At 36.3% G+C, this 17,974-nt stretch overlaps 1 protein-coding gene across 1 annotated transcript; it reads left to right on the top strand.

Moving 5' to 3' along the window:
- Nucleotides 1-2,672: 2,672 nt before the first annotated feature.
- On the top strand, nucleotides 2,673-16,877 carry IFI44 (interferon induced protein 44). The gene is made up of 9 exons (XM_050805603.1): nucleotides 2,673-2,795; nucleotides 3,074-3,540; nucleotides 7,125-7,161; nucleotides 7,838-8,033; nucleotides 8,186-8,335; nucleotides 12,121-12,292; nucleotides 13,359-13,459; nucleotides 15,502-15,675; nucleotides 16,564-16,877. The coding sequence occupies exons 2-9, from the start codon at nucleotides 3,084-3,086 to the stop codon at nucleotides 16,579-16,581; spliced, it is 1,305 nt and encodes a 434-aa protein (XP_050661560.1). The 5' UTR covers nucleotides 2,673-2,795; nucleotides 3,074-3,083; the 3' UTR covers nucleotides 16,582-16,877.
- The last annotated feature ends 1,097 nt before the right edge of the window (nucleotides 16,878-17,974 follow it).

Genomic DNA, 17,974 nt, shown 5'->3' on the forward strand with positions numbered 1-17,974 from the left:
TCTATGTATTATATCCAGGTCACGCTGATGCAATAGGTGGGCTCCCAGGGCCTTGGGAAGCTCTGTCCCTGTGGCTTTGCAGGATACAGCACCCTCACCTGAGCTGCTTTCACAGCTAGCATTGAGTTTCTACAGCTTTTCCAGGCACACAGTGCAAGCTGTCAGTGTATCTACCACTTTGGGATCTGAAGGACAGTGACCCTCTTCTCACAGCTCCGCTAGGCAGTGCCCTAGTGGGGACTCTGTGTGGGGGCTTTGATCCCACATTTCCCTTCCACATTGCCCTAACAGAGGTTCTCTATGAGGACTCTGCCCTTGCAGCAGACTTCTACCTGGACATCCAGGTGTTTCCATACCTCTTCTGAAATCTAGGCAGAAGTTCCCAAACCTCAGTTCTTGTTCTCTGTGTACCCACAGGACCAAGACCATATGGAAGATGCCAAGGCTGGGGATTTGCACCCTCCCAAGCAACGTCCTGGCTGTACATTGGCTCCTTTTAGCCATGACTGGAGCGGCCAGGACATAGTCCAGAGGCTACACAGAGCAGCAGGTCCCTGGACCCAGCCCAGGAAACCAGCCTCTAGGCCTGTGATAGAAGAGACTGCCATGAGATCTCCGACATGCCCTTGAGACATTTTTCCCATTGTCTTGGTAATTAACATTCCATTTCTTGTTATATATGCAAACTTCTGCCACTAGTTTGAATTTCTCCTCAGAAAATGGGGTTTTCTTTTCTATTCCACGGTCAGCCTACATATTTTTGAACTTTCATGCTCTGGTTTCTCTTGAATGCTTTGCCAGTTAGAAATTTCTTCTGCCAGATACATAAAATCATCTCTCTCAGTCTTAAAGTTCCATAGATCTCTAGGGCAGGGGCAAAATGCTGCCAAGTCTCTTTGCTAAAACACAGCAAGAGTCACTTTTGTTCCAATTCCCAACAAGTTTCTCATCTCCATCTGAGACCACCTCAGCCTAAACTTTATTGTCCATATCACCATCAGCATTTTGTTCAAAGCCACTCAACAAGTCTCTAGGAAGTTCCAAACTTTCCCACATCTTCCTGTCTTCTGAGCCCTCCAAGTCTCCAGGAAATTCCAAACTTTCTCACATTTTTCTCTCTTATTCTGAGTCCTCTAAACTGTTCCAGCCTCTGCCAGTTACTCAGTTCCAAAGTCACTTCCACATTTGGGTATCCTTATAGCAGTGCCCCACTCCCTCTGTACCAATTTACTGTATTAGTGTGTTCTCACACTGCTATAAAGAACGGCCTGAGACTGGGTAATTTATAAAGGAAAGAGCTGAGGAGGCCTCAGGAAGCTTATAATTATGTAGGAAACGGAAGCAAACATGTCCTTCTTCACATGGCAGCAGAAGAGAGAAATGAGTGCCCAGAGAAAGGGGAAGCCCTTTATAAAACCATCAGGTATTATAAGAACTAACTCACTATGATCAGAATTGCCCCCATAATTCAATGATCTCTATCTGGTCCCTCCATTCTCCTGTTCACTGCCATTCTCCAAACTTAACTCTGCTCCAACCATACTGAGCTTCTTACTGCAACAAGCTGCCACAGGGGTGATTATCCTTGCCATTCTCTCTGCTTATAAAGCTCTTTTCCTAGATATTTTCATGGTACTCCCTCTCACTCTATTCAGGACACTTCTCCAATGACATCTCATTAAATAGACCTTTCCTGATTATACTATCTAAAGCAGGAGATTTCTTCCCTCATCACTCCTATTCCTCCTCTTTTTCTCACTTACACTCCAAAACTCTGTTTATTTATTTGAAAAGCGGCAATAATATTGGTGTCTTCATCAAAAAGTTATTAAGATAAACACATGGGATACATGTAAATTACCTTACGAATAATAAGTCTATAATATTATAATTTTTAAAGCAAAGTAAATAGTACCCCATAAGCTGCTTAAAATATTTTCATTTGATGGTGCTATTGTTTTTAATAGGGCCAGCAAATTAAAAAAACCTTTTTAGGGCAGGCAGGCAATTTAAATTTGTTAGAACCAGTCAGGTATAAAGCAAGAGGGGACAAAGGAGGACTGGAGAGTGGATGCCCAATGATATAAAAGCATTCACATTCAAAAATTAAAAAATATAAAGGTATTGCATTGGCCCTACAAAACAAATTTGCAGATTGAATTCTGCCTATAGGACACAAATTTATGATCCTTAGCAATGTGAAGTTAGAGAAGGGGCTTTACTGTGAAATTGACATGGGTTGTTTTATGTCTTATAAATGAAGTCTCCTCATTTTCCTGTGGTGAGAAGAGAGGGGGCAAGTAGAAAAACAGAGGAACAAATTTGGAGGCTAAAATAACATTCTATATAAGGAAGTATACTAGTGCAGAATTCATGGATAGCAGGAATTAAGAGATGTAAATTAATTTGAGATACATATTCTAGAGGTAGAATACACAATACTTTTTGTATGTCCATATACAGAAATTGGTTGCATTTTCCTTAAATAAAAAGATTTTTTTAAAAGTCAGTGAGCTGTTATGTTTTCTTCCCTCTGACTTCAATTCCTTGATTCTTTCAATACTATTTTTTATATAAATTTACTGTCTAAAAGCTGGATCAGCTTATGCTCCTTTGTTGAGAGAAGTTGGCATGCTGTCAAGTGGGCTGGGCATACTGAGTTTCAGTTTCCTTTCTCTGAGTCTTTGAAACTTCAAGGCTACAGAATAATTTCCTTTGCCCATTTTGTGCCTGCCCAGCTATCCAGACAGAGCAGCTACCCTTAGCTCTAGCTGATACTACCGACACTACAACAGGTAAATGTCTTTCTGCTTTTCCTTTTTCCTAGCTGACATTAGTCTGTCTCTTTCTCTCTCTCTTAGGTGACAGTGTCACTTGCCAGTCTCTGTTTCTGTTTTAATTTAAAAAGCAATGATTTATAGGAAAAAATTAGCTAATGATTTTTCTGTTCATCCTTGTTTTGTCATTTTTTATGTTATGTAGAATATGTTAGAGGCATAAATGCAAGGTTTATAACAGTATATATTATCTGTTTTTTAATATTTAATGGAAAATATATCTGATTTGCCACTAGATCAAGAAGTATGGCAGTGACAACTCGTTTGGCATGGTTGCATGAAAAGACCCTGCAAAATCATTTTGGAGGAAAGCGGCTTAGCCTTCTCTATAAGGGCAGTGTCCATGGATTCTGTAGTGGAGAGTTACTTGACAGATGTTATAATCAAGGGCCTACTCTAACAGTGATTTATGGTGAACATCGTATTATTGGAGCATATGCAGAAAAGAGTTACCAGGAAAGAAAGGCTGCCTCCATCATCCTTTTTGCACTTCAAGAGACTAAAATTTCAGAACAGGAACTAGGACTATGTACACCAGAAAGACTGTTTTGTCATGACAATGTAAAATATAACTCCACAACTAATTTCCAGATAGAGTTAAGAAATAGAAAAGTGATTATGGGCTCAAAGACAACGGAAGATCTTGGACTTGTTCAAAATTGTACTATTTCTATTCAGGATTGTGAAGTTTTTCGATGTGAAGGTAGGTTTAATCAGATTATCCTGTATAGAGTTCTCCCTTGCATGTTTGGTTGGTTTAAACCAATTCATCTCTTTAAGGAAAAATGACCTTTTCACTCAACCATAATTTGGATGGTTCAGATTGAAACCCGGACACAAATTGTTTGCTAAGAGACAACCAGGGTCAATAAAATGTATATTTATGATAAGAACACTTAACATAAGATTTATCCTCTTAGCACATTTTTAAGTACAGTAAATCCTCAGTTAACGTGAACTATAGGTTCTTGGAAACTGTGACTTAAGTGAAACAACTTAGAAGGAAACCAATTTATTTCCCTCATCATTATGGAAGAAAGACATTAGTCAAGGACATGCTATATGTTGTTTTGCGTAAAATTACAGTTTCCAAGAATCCATGATGATGTTAAGTGATGACTTACCGTATACCAGCAGTGGTCTCCAACCTCTTTGGCACCGGGGACCAGTTTCGTGGAAGATAATTTTTCCACAGACTGGTGGTGGGGGGGTTGGTTTCAAGCGCATTACATTTATTGTGCACTTTACTTCTATTGCTATTATGTTGTAATATATAATGAAATAATTATACAACTCATTGTAATGTAGAATCAGCCGGAACCCTGAGCTTGTTTTCCTACAACTAATCAGTTCCATCTGGGGGATGATGGGAGACAGTGAATCATCAAGCATTAGATTCTCATAAGGAGCATGCAGCCTAGATCCCTCATGCACAGTTCATAATAGGGTTTGCGCTCCTATAAGAATCTAATTCCGCTGCTGATCTGACAGGAAGCAGAGCTCAGGCTGTAATATGAGCAATGGGGAGAAGCTGTAAATACAGATGAAGCTTCACACTCCTGCCGCTCAAGTCCTGCTCTGTGGCCTGGATCTGAACTGGCCACAGACAGCCTAGGCTCCGTGGCCCCGGGAATTGGCGACCCCTGCCATATAGTATTGTTGCTGTAGGTACTATGCTGTACAGTAGATCTCTGGGACTTAATTATCTTGCATAAGTAAAACTTTATGCCCTTTGACAAATATATTCTCCTTTCTTCCTTCCCACAGTCCCTAGCAAACCACCATTCTAATTCTGCTTTTATGAATTTGACTATTTTAGATTCCTCATGTAAGTGGGATTATGTAGTATTTGTCCTTTTGTGTCTGGCTTATTTCACTGAGCATAATATCTAATATTGCTGTATTAGTAATTTCAAAGATGGGGCAATCAGAAATCTAAGAAAAGGCAGAAAGAGTACTTAGATATTCTGTGTGGCTCCCTAAATCTTTCCTTTCCATATGGGACATATGCTTTAAGGGCCAGAAAAATAGGCAGGGGTTTTAAGTGAAGTTTATGGGCCACTTTACATATTGAAAAATTATATAACAGCTTCCAGGGAGGCAAGAATGCCCCCTTAATCCATGGAATCTGTAATTTTTTTTTTTTGTTTGTTTGAGACAGAGTCTCTGTCACCCAGGCTGGAGTGCAGAGTGCAGTGGCAAGATCTTAGCTCACTGCAACCTCCTCCTCTCAGGATCAAGCAGTTCTCCTGCCTCGGCCTCCTGAGTCGCTGGGATTACAGGCATGCACCACCATCCCCAGCTAATTTTTTGTATTTTTAGTAGAGCCAGGGTTTCACTGTGCTCACCAGACTGGTCTCGAACTCCTGACCTAGTAAACGCATGCCTTGGCCTCCCTAAGTGCTGGGATTACAGGCGTGAGCCACCGTGCCCGGCCAGAATCTAGATTTATTTACTAAGTAATTCTTAGTCACTGATATCCTGTTAAGGATGTTCAAGAGATGTGTACTATTCCGTGTGGGAAATATCATTAGTCTATTCACCAGGACATAAAATTACTAGCATACTTATTAGAAAATTAGACTTGGTCAGTTGTCTTCCTTTTTTCCCTGAGAGTGTTCCCTGGTAAAGTGAGCGAATGTGTCTGTCTAGCTACTTTAACTCCTACCTTCATAGTGATTCATCCTTATTCTTGTATGTAGCAATAGTTTGTTCCTTTTCATTCATGCAGTATTCCATTGTGGTGCATCCTTCACAGTATTTTATCCAATCATCACTGGTGGACATTTGTGTTTTCCAGTTTGGAACTATTACAAATAATACTGCTATAAATATTATTGTATATATCTTTTGGTTCACACATATAATTGTTTTTTGAAGAAAATATCAATGAAATTGCTGGATCACAGGGTATGTATATGTTCATCTTCACACTGACGACATTTCCCAACATAGTTTTATATCAATTTCTATAACTATAAGTAGTGTACAAGGGTCTCTGTCACCCCAAATTCTTTTCAGCGTTTTGTTTTTTTTTTTAGATTATGTAACCATTTTGGTATACGAGTGGTGGTATGACATTTAACAAATTTGTCTTTCTTTGATAAAACAAGATAATTTATTTATTTTACATTTTAAAATAATTACTATATTAATTTATCCTTTCTTCAAGTTGTAAAATTTGGTTTTGTATTTTGTGTTTCTTTTTATATTCCTAAGGTCCGTTTCTTTATTCTTTTTTATTCTATTTTCAATTTTCAGTGTTTTCCTTCTTTCTTGTCATTAACGAAATAGGATATTATCATAAAATTGACATAAATGTTCATATTGCTATTTTCTATATATTTGTAATTGTGGTTTTTATTTCTTTTTGGATATTAAAGTTATTTAAGACAGTGCTTTTTAAACTCCCAGGAGGTTGCTTTTCCATTTGTTTGTAATTGCGCTTTGCTAGTCTTATTATATTATAGACATTGAGGGAAGTTTTCACAATTTCTACTATTGGTAATATTGTTCACTTTGTTGCCATACATATGGCCATGTTTATAAATGTTCCACATGATATTCTTCTTTTGTAACTGAGAGAATTGGTAGCATCGCTTATCCTTATCCTTTCTGTTTTAAATTCAACATAAAAATGTCTCTTTCTAAGAAAAAAATAATTCTCAGCTTGTGCCTTATTGATCTGAATGAAATCCTCTGCTTACACTTGAACAATTTACTGCACTCTGATTGGGTAAGCATGAGTCTCATCTTCTCTTCTGGGGGCAGGAATAAAATTTAGTGAGCTGGAAGTTCCCGGAGTTCCAATTGTTAATAGCAGGTTGTAGAGAAAATCTAGTGCCGTGTTTTCTGTTTGTGTGTCTCTGCACATTATCCCTCTCACACCTATTGGATTATGGAGGGGAAAATGTCTTATTAGACATTTCCACATTTCCACATTAGACATTCCCACATCTCTAGGCCTTGCTTCTTTTCTTTAGAAAACACCCACACCCTCAATTCCCATGTGGGAGTGAGTCACATACCACTGTTGAGTAACTGAATGAGAAGAGATCTGCTGATAGTACAGAGGGTCTACCTTGCCTCTAGTGCTAGCCTCTTCAAATGTTGTTAATGAGATTTATCAGAATTTTCTCTATAAAATTGTTGCCTTTTCACCATACAGGACCGTTCTCATGGAAAAACTATTTTTGTATTTGTCTCTAGTGAATTCATTGACATTCATTCAGTCAGCCAATCATTCGACAACTTCTAATCTACATTATTCTTTGATTATTTCCTCAGATTTACTGGATGAAAGAAAGATAAAAGGGGTAACTGAGTAAGTCAATGTTTTTAAGATTCTATTATTCTCTTCATTTTCTTTGACTTATTCTATGATAGGTCTCATCAATATAATTGGCAACACATATTATCACACATAACTTGTGGATCATCAAGAACAAACTGTATTTATAATCATAAAATATTTGATAATATTAATGTTAAAACAAAAAGGACACTGAGTAGAGGAAAGGAATTTTTAATGTGATATACTTGAAGAAAAATAGTTATTTGTTTGTATGTCTGTGTTTTACTTAGAATTCTTGCAGTTAATGTTTCAACTACTCTAGAGAGTTGCTAGAAGTGGTTGGCAGGTGGGGAATACCCACCATGAACTTCAAGAGTATGTTAAAAATGGTCTACTTTCATGAACTTTGGAAGTCACATGTATTTTGACTTCTGAAGTTTAGTCTTAAATAATTGATCTTTATGTTTAATACAGCGATTATTTATTCTTAGATGTATGTGGTCTACTAATTTAGTTGTGTATTATTTTTGCTTTTTGTTCTTTTTGCAATAGGATTTCACGTAGGTTCGTCTCATGTTTTTTAAGTAAGAAGGCAAGTTGCTAATAAAAAATTATATCTATGAAAAAAATGAATCCGCAGAAAATTTATAGTAAGGTTTTATGACCTAACCGCAGTCAATTGTTAAAAATGATCATGTCTAAACAGGCTCAGGAAGAGCTTATTGTCTGCCTTGAGAACTTATGAACCATATGGATCCCTGGTTCCACAAATACAAATTCTGCTGCTGGGTCCAGTTGGAGCTGGGAAGTCCAGCTTTTTCAACTCAGTGAGGTCTGTTTTCCAAGGGCATGTAACGCATCAGGCTTTGGTGGGCACTAATAGAACTGGGATATCTAAGAAGGTAAGCACATTTGAGGCCACCTAGCCTTTGCTTCTCTGTTCAAATCAATTATATTTCAAAAGCCTTTTGCAGATCAACTTTATTACGTATAGACTTCATCTCAATTTATAATAAAAAATGAACCTTTAAAATTGCTTTTATCCCCTCTACAGTATAGGACATACTTTATTAGAGATGGGAAAGATGGCCAATATCTGCCATTTATTCTGTGTGACTCACTGGGGCTGGGTGAGAAAGAAGGCGGCCTGTGCAGGGATGACATATTCTACATCTTAAATGGTAACATTCGTGATAGATACCAGGTAAGATTTGACTAATGAGAAATTATAATTGATTTTTAAAATGCTTATTTTTGTACAAATGTATCAGCATTTATCTTCTTAAACTATACTTGCTCAAGGTCCTTTGTCCCTATTTGATTTTTTTTTTTTCAAAAAGAATGAAAACATCTTGAGGGCTCTTCCATCATGGCTATCATAACAGCTACCCCACTTTCCATTGCTTTCAGCTATGTGAAACAGAAATCCAACTGCATCAACTTACCTACATAGATAATTTTTCTTATGTAAGAGGAAGTCTGAAGGCAGGCAGCTTGGGACCAGTGTGGCAGCTATCTGAAGTTATTAATTTCAGAGATCCTTCCGATTTTTTGAGCTCCTCAGCATGGGCTGTTAAGATATGCCTCCCCCAAATTTATATGTTGAAACCCTAGTCCTCAATGTGATGGTATTTGGAGGTAGCGACTTTGGGAGGTAATTAGGTCATAAAGATAGAGACCTCATGAATGGGATTAGTGCTCTTATATACATGAGAGAGATGATCTCTTTCTGTCATGTGAAGATACAGCCTGAAGGTGACTCTCTGTAAACAGGAAGAGGACCCTGACCAGAAACCGAATCTTCTGGCACCTTGATCTTGAACTTCTTAGCCTCCAGAACTGTGAGAAATAAATGTTTGTTGTTTAAGCCACCCAGTCTGTATAACGTGTCATAGCAGCCCCACCTGACTGAGACGTGTGACTGTCGTTTTTATGTGAAAAGAACACTGAGCACTGTCAGTGTTCCAGGCAAGAGGAAGGGGAGATCAAAGAACCATCTCAGTATATATTTTTTAAACTTCTAGCCTTCTAATGAACATTCAGATCTTGAATAATCATTAAGTTTACTTTGTTCCAAACGATAGTCAATGATGCCAACATCTTTCACTGAATGCCTTTTGTATCTTTTCATTATGAAATATTGGGGTCATTTTTTGTATTCTCTAGTTTTTTCTATTGATGTAGTGATCTATTATTTCATGATAGCATTTTAATTACTATATTATCTAATTGTTTAATTACCATAGTAATCAATTATGGCTTGATAACTTACCAGACAAGTCACATTCATTTTTTTATTACTCCTATTTGTTTTTCTTGGCAATTTTCATACATATACCTTTTCAAATGAGGTTTTTTGTGCTTTGTTTGTTCATTTGTGTTTGATTTCTTGTTGTTTAGATTGAAATTATATTAACACTTTATACTGAAAATTGATTGACGTCTTTACATATCTTGTGTGCCTGTTAAAAAAACACAGCAAGTTTTGTTTTTCTATTCATGCAAGATTCTTTCATTCTTTAGTATAGAGTTGTCTTGTAAGTGCTGTTTATTTTTAAATATTCTTTTTTAAATACAAACTTTTTATCACAGAGAATTTTAAAACAGACAAAATAGTTTAATGGATTCCCATGTACTCAGATTCAAAAATTTTTGACTCACAGCCAGTCTTGTTTCATCTGTATCTACCCACTTTCTCTTCTCTTGTATTATTTTGAAGCAAACCCAAGAAATCATAACATTTTATTCAATACTGACTATACATATAACTATACAAATAGGAGCATATATATATCTCCTTAAACATAGTCATAATACTCTTACCCCACCTAAAATTTACAATCATTCCATAAATTATCAAATACAACTCAATGTTCAAATTTATAATTGCTTTATAAATATAGATCTATAAGTTTGTTTGAATAACATTCAAATAGGTCTATTCAGTCTCTTTGATTGTATGTTCTGACTTTATATCCCTTGCTTTTTCCTTATCATTTGTTTCTTAAGAAATCTAGTTGTTTTGTAGACTTCTATGTAATCTGAACTCCATTATTTTCATCCCTCAGGGTGGTTTTACATGGTCCTCTGTTTTCCATATGTCCTGATTATTGAGAGTTGAATCTAAAGAGTGCTCCAATTCAGATTCTACTTCATAGATTGTGTTGTATTCTATGAAACTGTGCACAGTTTGGGGATTTATCACTTTTCTAATATTGGTATTAATCAATGTTTAATGCCTAGATCCGTTTATTTGTTAAGGTGTGAAAATAGTGACATTCTCTATTATTCTTTCACCATTTCACATACAAAAGAGAAACTTACCCTCATCCATTCTTTGATTATCCAGTGGCACAGTTTAAAAAGAATAACAGCATATATGCTTGAATTTTTTGCCTTTTTACAAGACTTTGAAATAATGACATTTTCTTCACCTTTGCCAATAGGGTCAAGATATTATTTTATTGTTATTAAGAACAACTCAGTATGAATTGAACATATGTTGTGTGTTTCAATCCATTGTAGGTTTTCTCCATACTGATGTAAAACGTACCATCTTGTACCAGTGAGAGCCTCTACAATTTGGATCCTGAGTCCATTTGACATGAACCTAAAAGTCTTTTTTATATTCTTTTATTCTTGCCACAGCTTTTGAGACAGCTGTTTCTTCAAGTAGTCCTGGTGTGGGGCATTAGAAATGTTCATAGCTACTTGGCTGGTCATTGTTTCTTGCCTTTTTTAGTAAGCAGAGTTAAGTAATATACATTTTCATGAAAAAAAATTTATAAACTTATACAAAAACTTCTTATTCAAATTCAGTACTAGAAAGTTTTTACTTACTCTCTTTTCTATCATTTGTATATCTGCTTTCTCCCAAACTGAGAATTCTCATTCTCAAAAACAGTGGCGGTAACAGAATATCATGTCACAACTCATTTCCTTTATCTTATATATCATCTACAGGAACCTCAGTATAAAAGCTCTATCAGTACCATGAACAATCTCATCATAGTCACACTTAGTATCATTTCATATAATCACAATCAAAACTGGAAATAATTAAAACATCTTAGCAGATTTTTATAGTGTATTTAGGTTGTATCATGTATCCTTGGAGGGGTATACAAATTATTGTATTTTGAAGTCAATCAAAATAGTTTATCCCTGTATTATAACCGCAACAGTTCACTAATTCAATTAAATTTAGGAACTGATTTTCAAAGTTAATTTAGTTTTATGTTTATGTTTAGCATTTATATGGTTCAAAGATCAAATCTACAAAATAATGTATATTCAAAGAATCTATCTTCCTTCTCTGCCCCTTCAAATAAATTTCTCCCCTCTTCCTATTAGTAACCATACAAAATTTATATTTTTCTTGCCTTTTTAAATATATAACAAAGTACATATAAATTTGCGGCTACTCCATTCTTTGAGAAGTGGTAGAAAACTGCTTTATTGACGTATCAGACAAAGTTTAATTGATATGGCATTTTTCTGCTACAAATGTTGCTGCAGTTAATAACTTTTGCATATATCATTATGTATTTTTGTCAGTATATCAGTGGGACAGATTCCCAACAGAGAAACTGCTAGCTGAAGAGTAAAGTCATCTCACCTTGAACCCCTTTCCTCCTTGCGCTGTGCTTGATGGTACCAGCTTTTTTTCTGAATTCTCTTACTTCCATTTGTGGGCAGATTGCCTTTCTTATCTAGAACACTTTCAGCCATATCCTTATCCTCTTGAACTCCTGATATTTTAGCTCTCAGATTACATGTCCTTTCCTCACAGATGCCTTACATTAAAGGTGAAAGGACTGCTAGCTTACTTGCATAATGCCTGTATTCTCTATTAAGATTGTTAGCCTCACACTATAGGAGACTTTTCTGTTTTGTTTACCATTCAGTTCACTTGCACAGTGCCTGGTACATAGCTTGTGCTCATAAACATTTGTTGAATTAATATGTTGCTTTATGTCTACCTTACAGTTTAATCCCATGGAATCAATCAAATTAAGTCATCATGACTACATTGATTCCCCATCGCTGAAGGACAGAATTCATTGTGTGGCATTTGTATTTGATGTCAACTCTATTGAACACTTCTCCTCTCAAATGATAGAAAAGATCAGAAGACTTCGAAGGGAGTTGATAAACGCTGGTGAGTCTCATTCCACTTTGCTACTAAGGGTAATTGACTAGACTGTGTTTTAGAATGTATTTTGGACAGGATAAAGAACTTCAGTCATTGCATATTTCAATCTTCCCTAGTCTACCAGCATGCTTCAATGAAATTGAGCTTTCATTAGCTATATGACTTTGTGCAAGTAACTTAAACTCTCTGTGCCTCAATTTTCTAATCAATAAAATTAGTATAATAATAGTACCTACCTTAGAGAGTTTTTTTTTTGTTAAGAATTAAAACAAATTAATGTATATATGAAAGGTAGTACAATCCAAACTACCTGCTACCCCTATGTCCTGGCATGCATTTATTGACAAAGATTGGGCCTTGAGCTTTAAGAATTAGAAAATGAAAAAGAAACATGTCGTAAGGAAAAGAAACTGGAAGGTAAAATGTTTGGTAGAGAGAGGTAAAGAGTTTGGAGAAGGTAACAAGGATCAGGGATTTAGGGTGACCCATTCTGGCTTTTCTTGGTCATGTCCATTTGGAATGAGAAAGAGCCAGTTTATCACTGTTCTTGGTTTTGAAGCAGAGAGTGATCAACTTACCTGCTTGCTGAAATTTAAAACTTTGCAAAGAGGAGATGTGCAGAGAGATGATTGCTAGTATTGTGAAATAAAGGAAGTTTACTTGTGATACTTTGACACATTCTGTCTCTTTCTAGAGGACTCTTCTCCCCCATCTTGTTTATTAGAGGCCTTTGGTCTTTAGTCTCTGTCAAAACACAACTTCTGCACAGAATATGAAATCAATCAGCAATATTGCGGCGTAAATTTTAGTTACCTCTTCCAAGAGGTGGTTTCATTTGAGTCCTCATTTGCTACCATGGAAGGCAGTGAAGGTGACTCCCCATGTCAGAGAAATTCCAGATACTAATAAGTAGTCCAGGGGAGTTTTCTGGGGAGATGAGGGTGACCGAGGTGCAGGGGATCTTTCCAAATCTGAAATTGTTCCACAGGTTGCCTATTGCATAACTGATAGTTAAGTAACTTGAAAATACTGATGCTCTCTAAAATGATACAAACAATTCTGTTTGGCATAGGTGTGGTACACGTGGCTTTGCTCACTCATGTGGATAGCATGGATCTGATTACAAAAGGTGACCTTATAGAAATAGACAGATGTGTGCCTCTGAGGTCCAAGGTAATGAATGATGCCCTTCGTAAGCACATTTTCTGGGGTATGTTACTACAATCACATACTAGTGTGTATAAAAATAAAAACAAGCAGCTACTGGGTTTAAGAAGAATTATACAAATTACTTAAATAGGGCCCATTTCCCAAGATTTAAAAGTTGAATACAGTCGTTCTTTGGTATTTGCAGCAGATTGGTTCCAGGAACTTGCATTGCTACCAAAATCTGTGGATGCTTAATGGCATAGTATTTGTACTTGCATATAACCTATGTACATCCTTTGATATACTTTAAATAATATCTAGATTACTTATGATACCTAACCCAAATTAAATGCTATGTAAATAGTTTTTCTACTCTATTTTTAATTATTAATGACAAGAAAATAACCTGTACGTATTCAGTACAGATGAAATATTTTTTCAAATTTTATTTTTTTATTTTTTTGAGATGGAGTTTCTGTTGCCCAGACTGTAGTGCAGTGGCATGATTTTGGCTCACTGCAACCTCCACCTCCTGGGTTCAAGTGATTCTCCTGCCTCCGTCTCTCTAGCAACTGGGATTACAGGCATGTGCCACCACACCTGGTTAATTTTTTTGTATTTTTGTAGGGATGAGGTTTCACCATGTTGGCCAGGCTGCTCTCAAACTCCTGACCTGAGGTGATCTGCCTGCCTCAGACCCCCAAAGTTCTGGGATTACAAGCATGAGTGCCTGCACCCGGCCATTTTTTTTCAATTGTTTTTGAGCCTTAGTTGAACTCACAGATGCAGAACCCATGGATACAGAAGGCTAACTGTCTCTCTTTACACTGACATGGGTAAGTTCATTTATTACAATTTAATTCAACTAGATTCAATTCAATAAATGTTTATTGATTATCTTTAAGATTGAGCCAGTCTCTTATCAGCTACGCAGATCATGAAAAAATTCCCCCACATTAAACATTTTACAATTTTATAGATGGGGGTGAGGGGATGGGAGTGTGGGCTAAGAAAAAGTTGACAAGAAATTATCTATGATTGACAATGATAAATATCATGAAACAATGAAAAATAAAGTGCTTTAAAAGTTTAGAGAAGAAAAATATAGTGTTAAAGGGGTTCGGGAAGATTTCATCAATGGGACAGCACTGGGAAGTGGCTTTCAAGGAGAATAAACATTTCAGAAAATGAGGAGACAAAAAGGGCCAACAAATTCAGCATAAGACAATATATTAATGGAGGAAAAGTCAACATGTTTGGGAAACGTGGAGTTCAGGTTAGTGAAGGGCTGGATCTTTGTAGGGGGAGATAAAATGGGCGACATTTGCATGAAGTAATTTTATTTAATTAGGAGCATTATGAGGAATCACAGCAATTTTTTGAAAGAGTAATGATATGATCAAAGTCAATCAAAGTTAGGATCTTCAGAAAAATTAATGTGGCACTGTGCACAGATTGGAATCAAAAGGAATCTGGAAGTGGGAACACCAGTTGGGGGAATGCAATGATAGTGAATATCTGCTGAGCATTAAGTATGTGATAGATTTTCTTAATTAGTCCTTATAATAAGCCTATGAAATGGGTACTATCATTACTGCATTTTACAGGTGAGGAAACAAAGAAAACAGAGTAAATATTTGCCAATGTTTATTGACAGTGCTGAGCAGTGACAGATAAATATTTTGAACCTAGGCAGTTTGGTTCTAGAGGTAAAATAGTCTAAACAAGAATCAAACATTAAACTGGTCTAATAAAATCTACTTATCCAGAGAATGTCTTTTAAAAGAAACAGGAAATGTATGGACTGTAGCACAGGTGTCTTAAAATTTTTGCTTCTAAATCATTTAGAATCCACTGCATGTATTCCAAATTACTATTACCAGTGACATTAGAACTTGATATGTGAAGTTCTTCAAGAGTACTTTGTGAGACCAGATCTCCATTTTTTTTTCCAATGGGAAATTATTGCCAAGTTCTTACATTTTGATATTGCTTTCGTAATTTATACTGACATAAAATAATATTTTTCACTGTTTTCCAATGTCTTTTTAATTTCTGTATTGCAGCTAGAGGAAGTCCAAAGAAAACTTGGATTTGCTCTTTCTGACATCTCGGTGGTTAGCAATTATTCCTTTGAGTGGGAGCTGGACCCTGTAAAGGATGTTCTAATTCTTTCTGCTCTGAGACGAATGCTATGGGCTGCAGATGACTTCTTAGAGGATTTGCCTCTTGAGAAACAGGTAGACGTGTTTGGTGGTGTGGAAGCTTGAAAGGAGTCAGGTAGTTGGCTACTTTCTGCCTGGATCTGTCAGCTACCTGGCAGCTCTCAGTCTTTTTGTGGGTTGTTGCCCTGTGATTAGTCCTGCTCTTTAACCCACTGTCTGGATGCATTTTTCCCTCCTCACATTTCCCTCTTTTCCTGGAGTGCATCCTAAGAGAATCTGTACTACATTTTTTCCCCTCTTGTCTTGAGATGAAAGCTTTAAAATAATCCACTTCTGTCATTTCCACTCTCTGAACATCCCAAGCTGTATCCCCGGCCTGTTTTCTCAGACTATGTTTCTTTACTTAGGACCTAGAACTGGAATGGATCAGCATTGCTCCTCATCAGATGCGACCTTTGATTATTTGCTCCTTCCTTAGGACCTTACGCTCCCGTCTTTCTTTGATTTGCCTTTTTGTTTTTCTCCTTCATCTTAGTCCTTCTTCATGCAGTGTGGCCTTTGCTAGGTAGAGGTATGTCCTTTTATGGAATGGCCACAGAATTTAGTATTACATCAACTTTCTTTTAACAATCTGTGCACAGTACATGCTGCACTGTTCCATTTAGAGATTTGACAGAGGTTTCAGTTTAGTATACTCAAATCTTATTTTAGTGCTTGGGAAATGAATTCAGAATATCATATCCTCTCCAATTCTCTCTTTCTCAAATTGCTGGGAAACTCTCATGTCACTAACTTCGTTGCTCTAACTCTACCATCTTGGTTTCACCATCCCTTCTCTTCCTCAAGGTACATGTGCTGCTAATATTGCGTTCGTTGAGATCTCCAGTGTCCCAATATTCCTCTTCCCTCTGGTTGCTTTTCCTCAGATAATCCACTAAGAATATTTTGTGTTTCTTTTCTCAGGGAATCAAAGAAGGGTAATTATCAAGTGTGCACAGGGAAGAAAATTGATATGTGAAAGGTTCACATAAATTTCTTCATATCACAGAAGATTAAAATTCCGAAAGGAGAAAACAGACCAAAGAGAAGTAACTAAGACCGAAGGGATGTGTTTTATTAATGTCTAGGATGAAGAAATGCATAGAACATTGTAGTACTTGTGAATAACTAGAGATAGCATGATTTAAAGTCATAATTGTGAAAAATAATAATAATTTTTCTTGGATTTATGTTCTGTATCTGTGAAAAAATAAATCTCTTATAAAACTTGGGTCTAACTTGAGAGTGTGTGTGATTTTGGAAAAATTATGATTTGTCAGTATCTTCTAAAATTCACTGCTTTCACCTTAATTTTGCCTTCTGATTTTATTTCTAAAATATGTGATTTTGGTCTGTATGAATCCCTTCTTAATGTTGTATTCTTTAACCTAAAGCCATTTTTGCTTAATATTTTATACTTACCAAATGTGGTACTTAATATTCATAAGAATTCCGTAAGACTAAAACAGAAAGAGGCTATAGCTTGATTGCTTTATAGTTATGACTATTTTAGTTACAAGTGACAACATTCACCCTGAACTATATGAATAAAAAAGAGGATTATAGTATTGGATCAACTAATCAAACCAAAGAAAGGGCATAAAACTGGCTTCAGAAATGATTGAATCTGGGGATTTAAAAGCTGTTGACTATTTCTCTCTCTCTCTAGCTGTCTCTCTATTTCTGTCTCTGTCTCTCTCTCACACATACATTCACCCCTTCATTACTTCCTTTATGTGTTGCTATCATTCTCTCAGGTTAGCATCCTTAATAATCTTAAGCCATCTTAATTCAAGTCTTATTAATACATCTAAAATTATTAGCAATTACTTTTAAAAAGCCTTTTATTAAAATACAGTATAAACACAAAAGCTGTATGATTCATGTATATGGCTCGATGCATTTTTATAAACTTAACAAACCTGAGAAACTAGCACTCAGATAAGAAACAGAACTTCACCAGCAGGCATCTCAGAAGTCCCCTTTATGCCCCAGCCTAGTTATTAGCCAGGGTATCTACTGTTCTGAGTGTTACCCTGCTGATGGTAAACCTTAGTTGAAGGCAAAGTTAGGTCCATAAAATGGACAAAATTGAAGGCAGTGTATCTGACAGAATAGGACAATTTTGACGCATCTGAGGTAATGCTTGCTATTTTGATTCATGATGTGGTTAATGCCCTTGTATTTAGTGCATATGAGATCCACATGATCAGTCAATTAAAAATACACTGTGAGGAGAATTAAATTATGAAAATCTGTAGTAATTCTATGGAAGAATTCAAATGGATCATGTTAATGGCCACCAGATAAAGCCTAGTCACTGGCTCATAAGGGA

The sequence above is a fragment of the Macaca thibetana genome, chromosome 1, assembly GCF_024542745.1.
Source record: "Macaca thibetana thibetana isolate TM-01 chromosome 1, ASM2454274v1, whole genome shotgun sequence".
NCBI classification, from domain to species: domain Eukaryota; kingdom Metazoa; phylum Chordata; class Mammalia; order Primates; family Cercopithecidae; genus Macaca; species Macaca thibetana.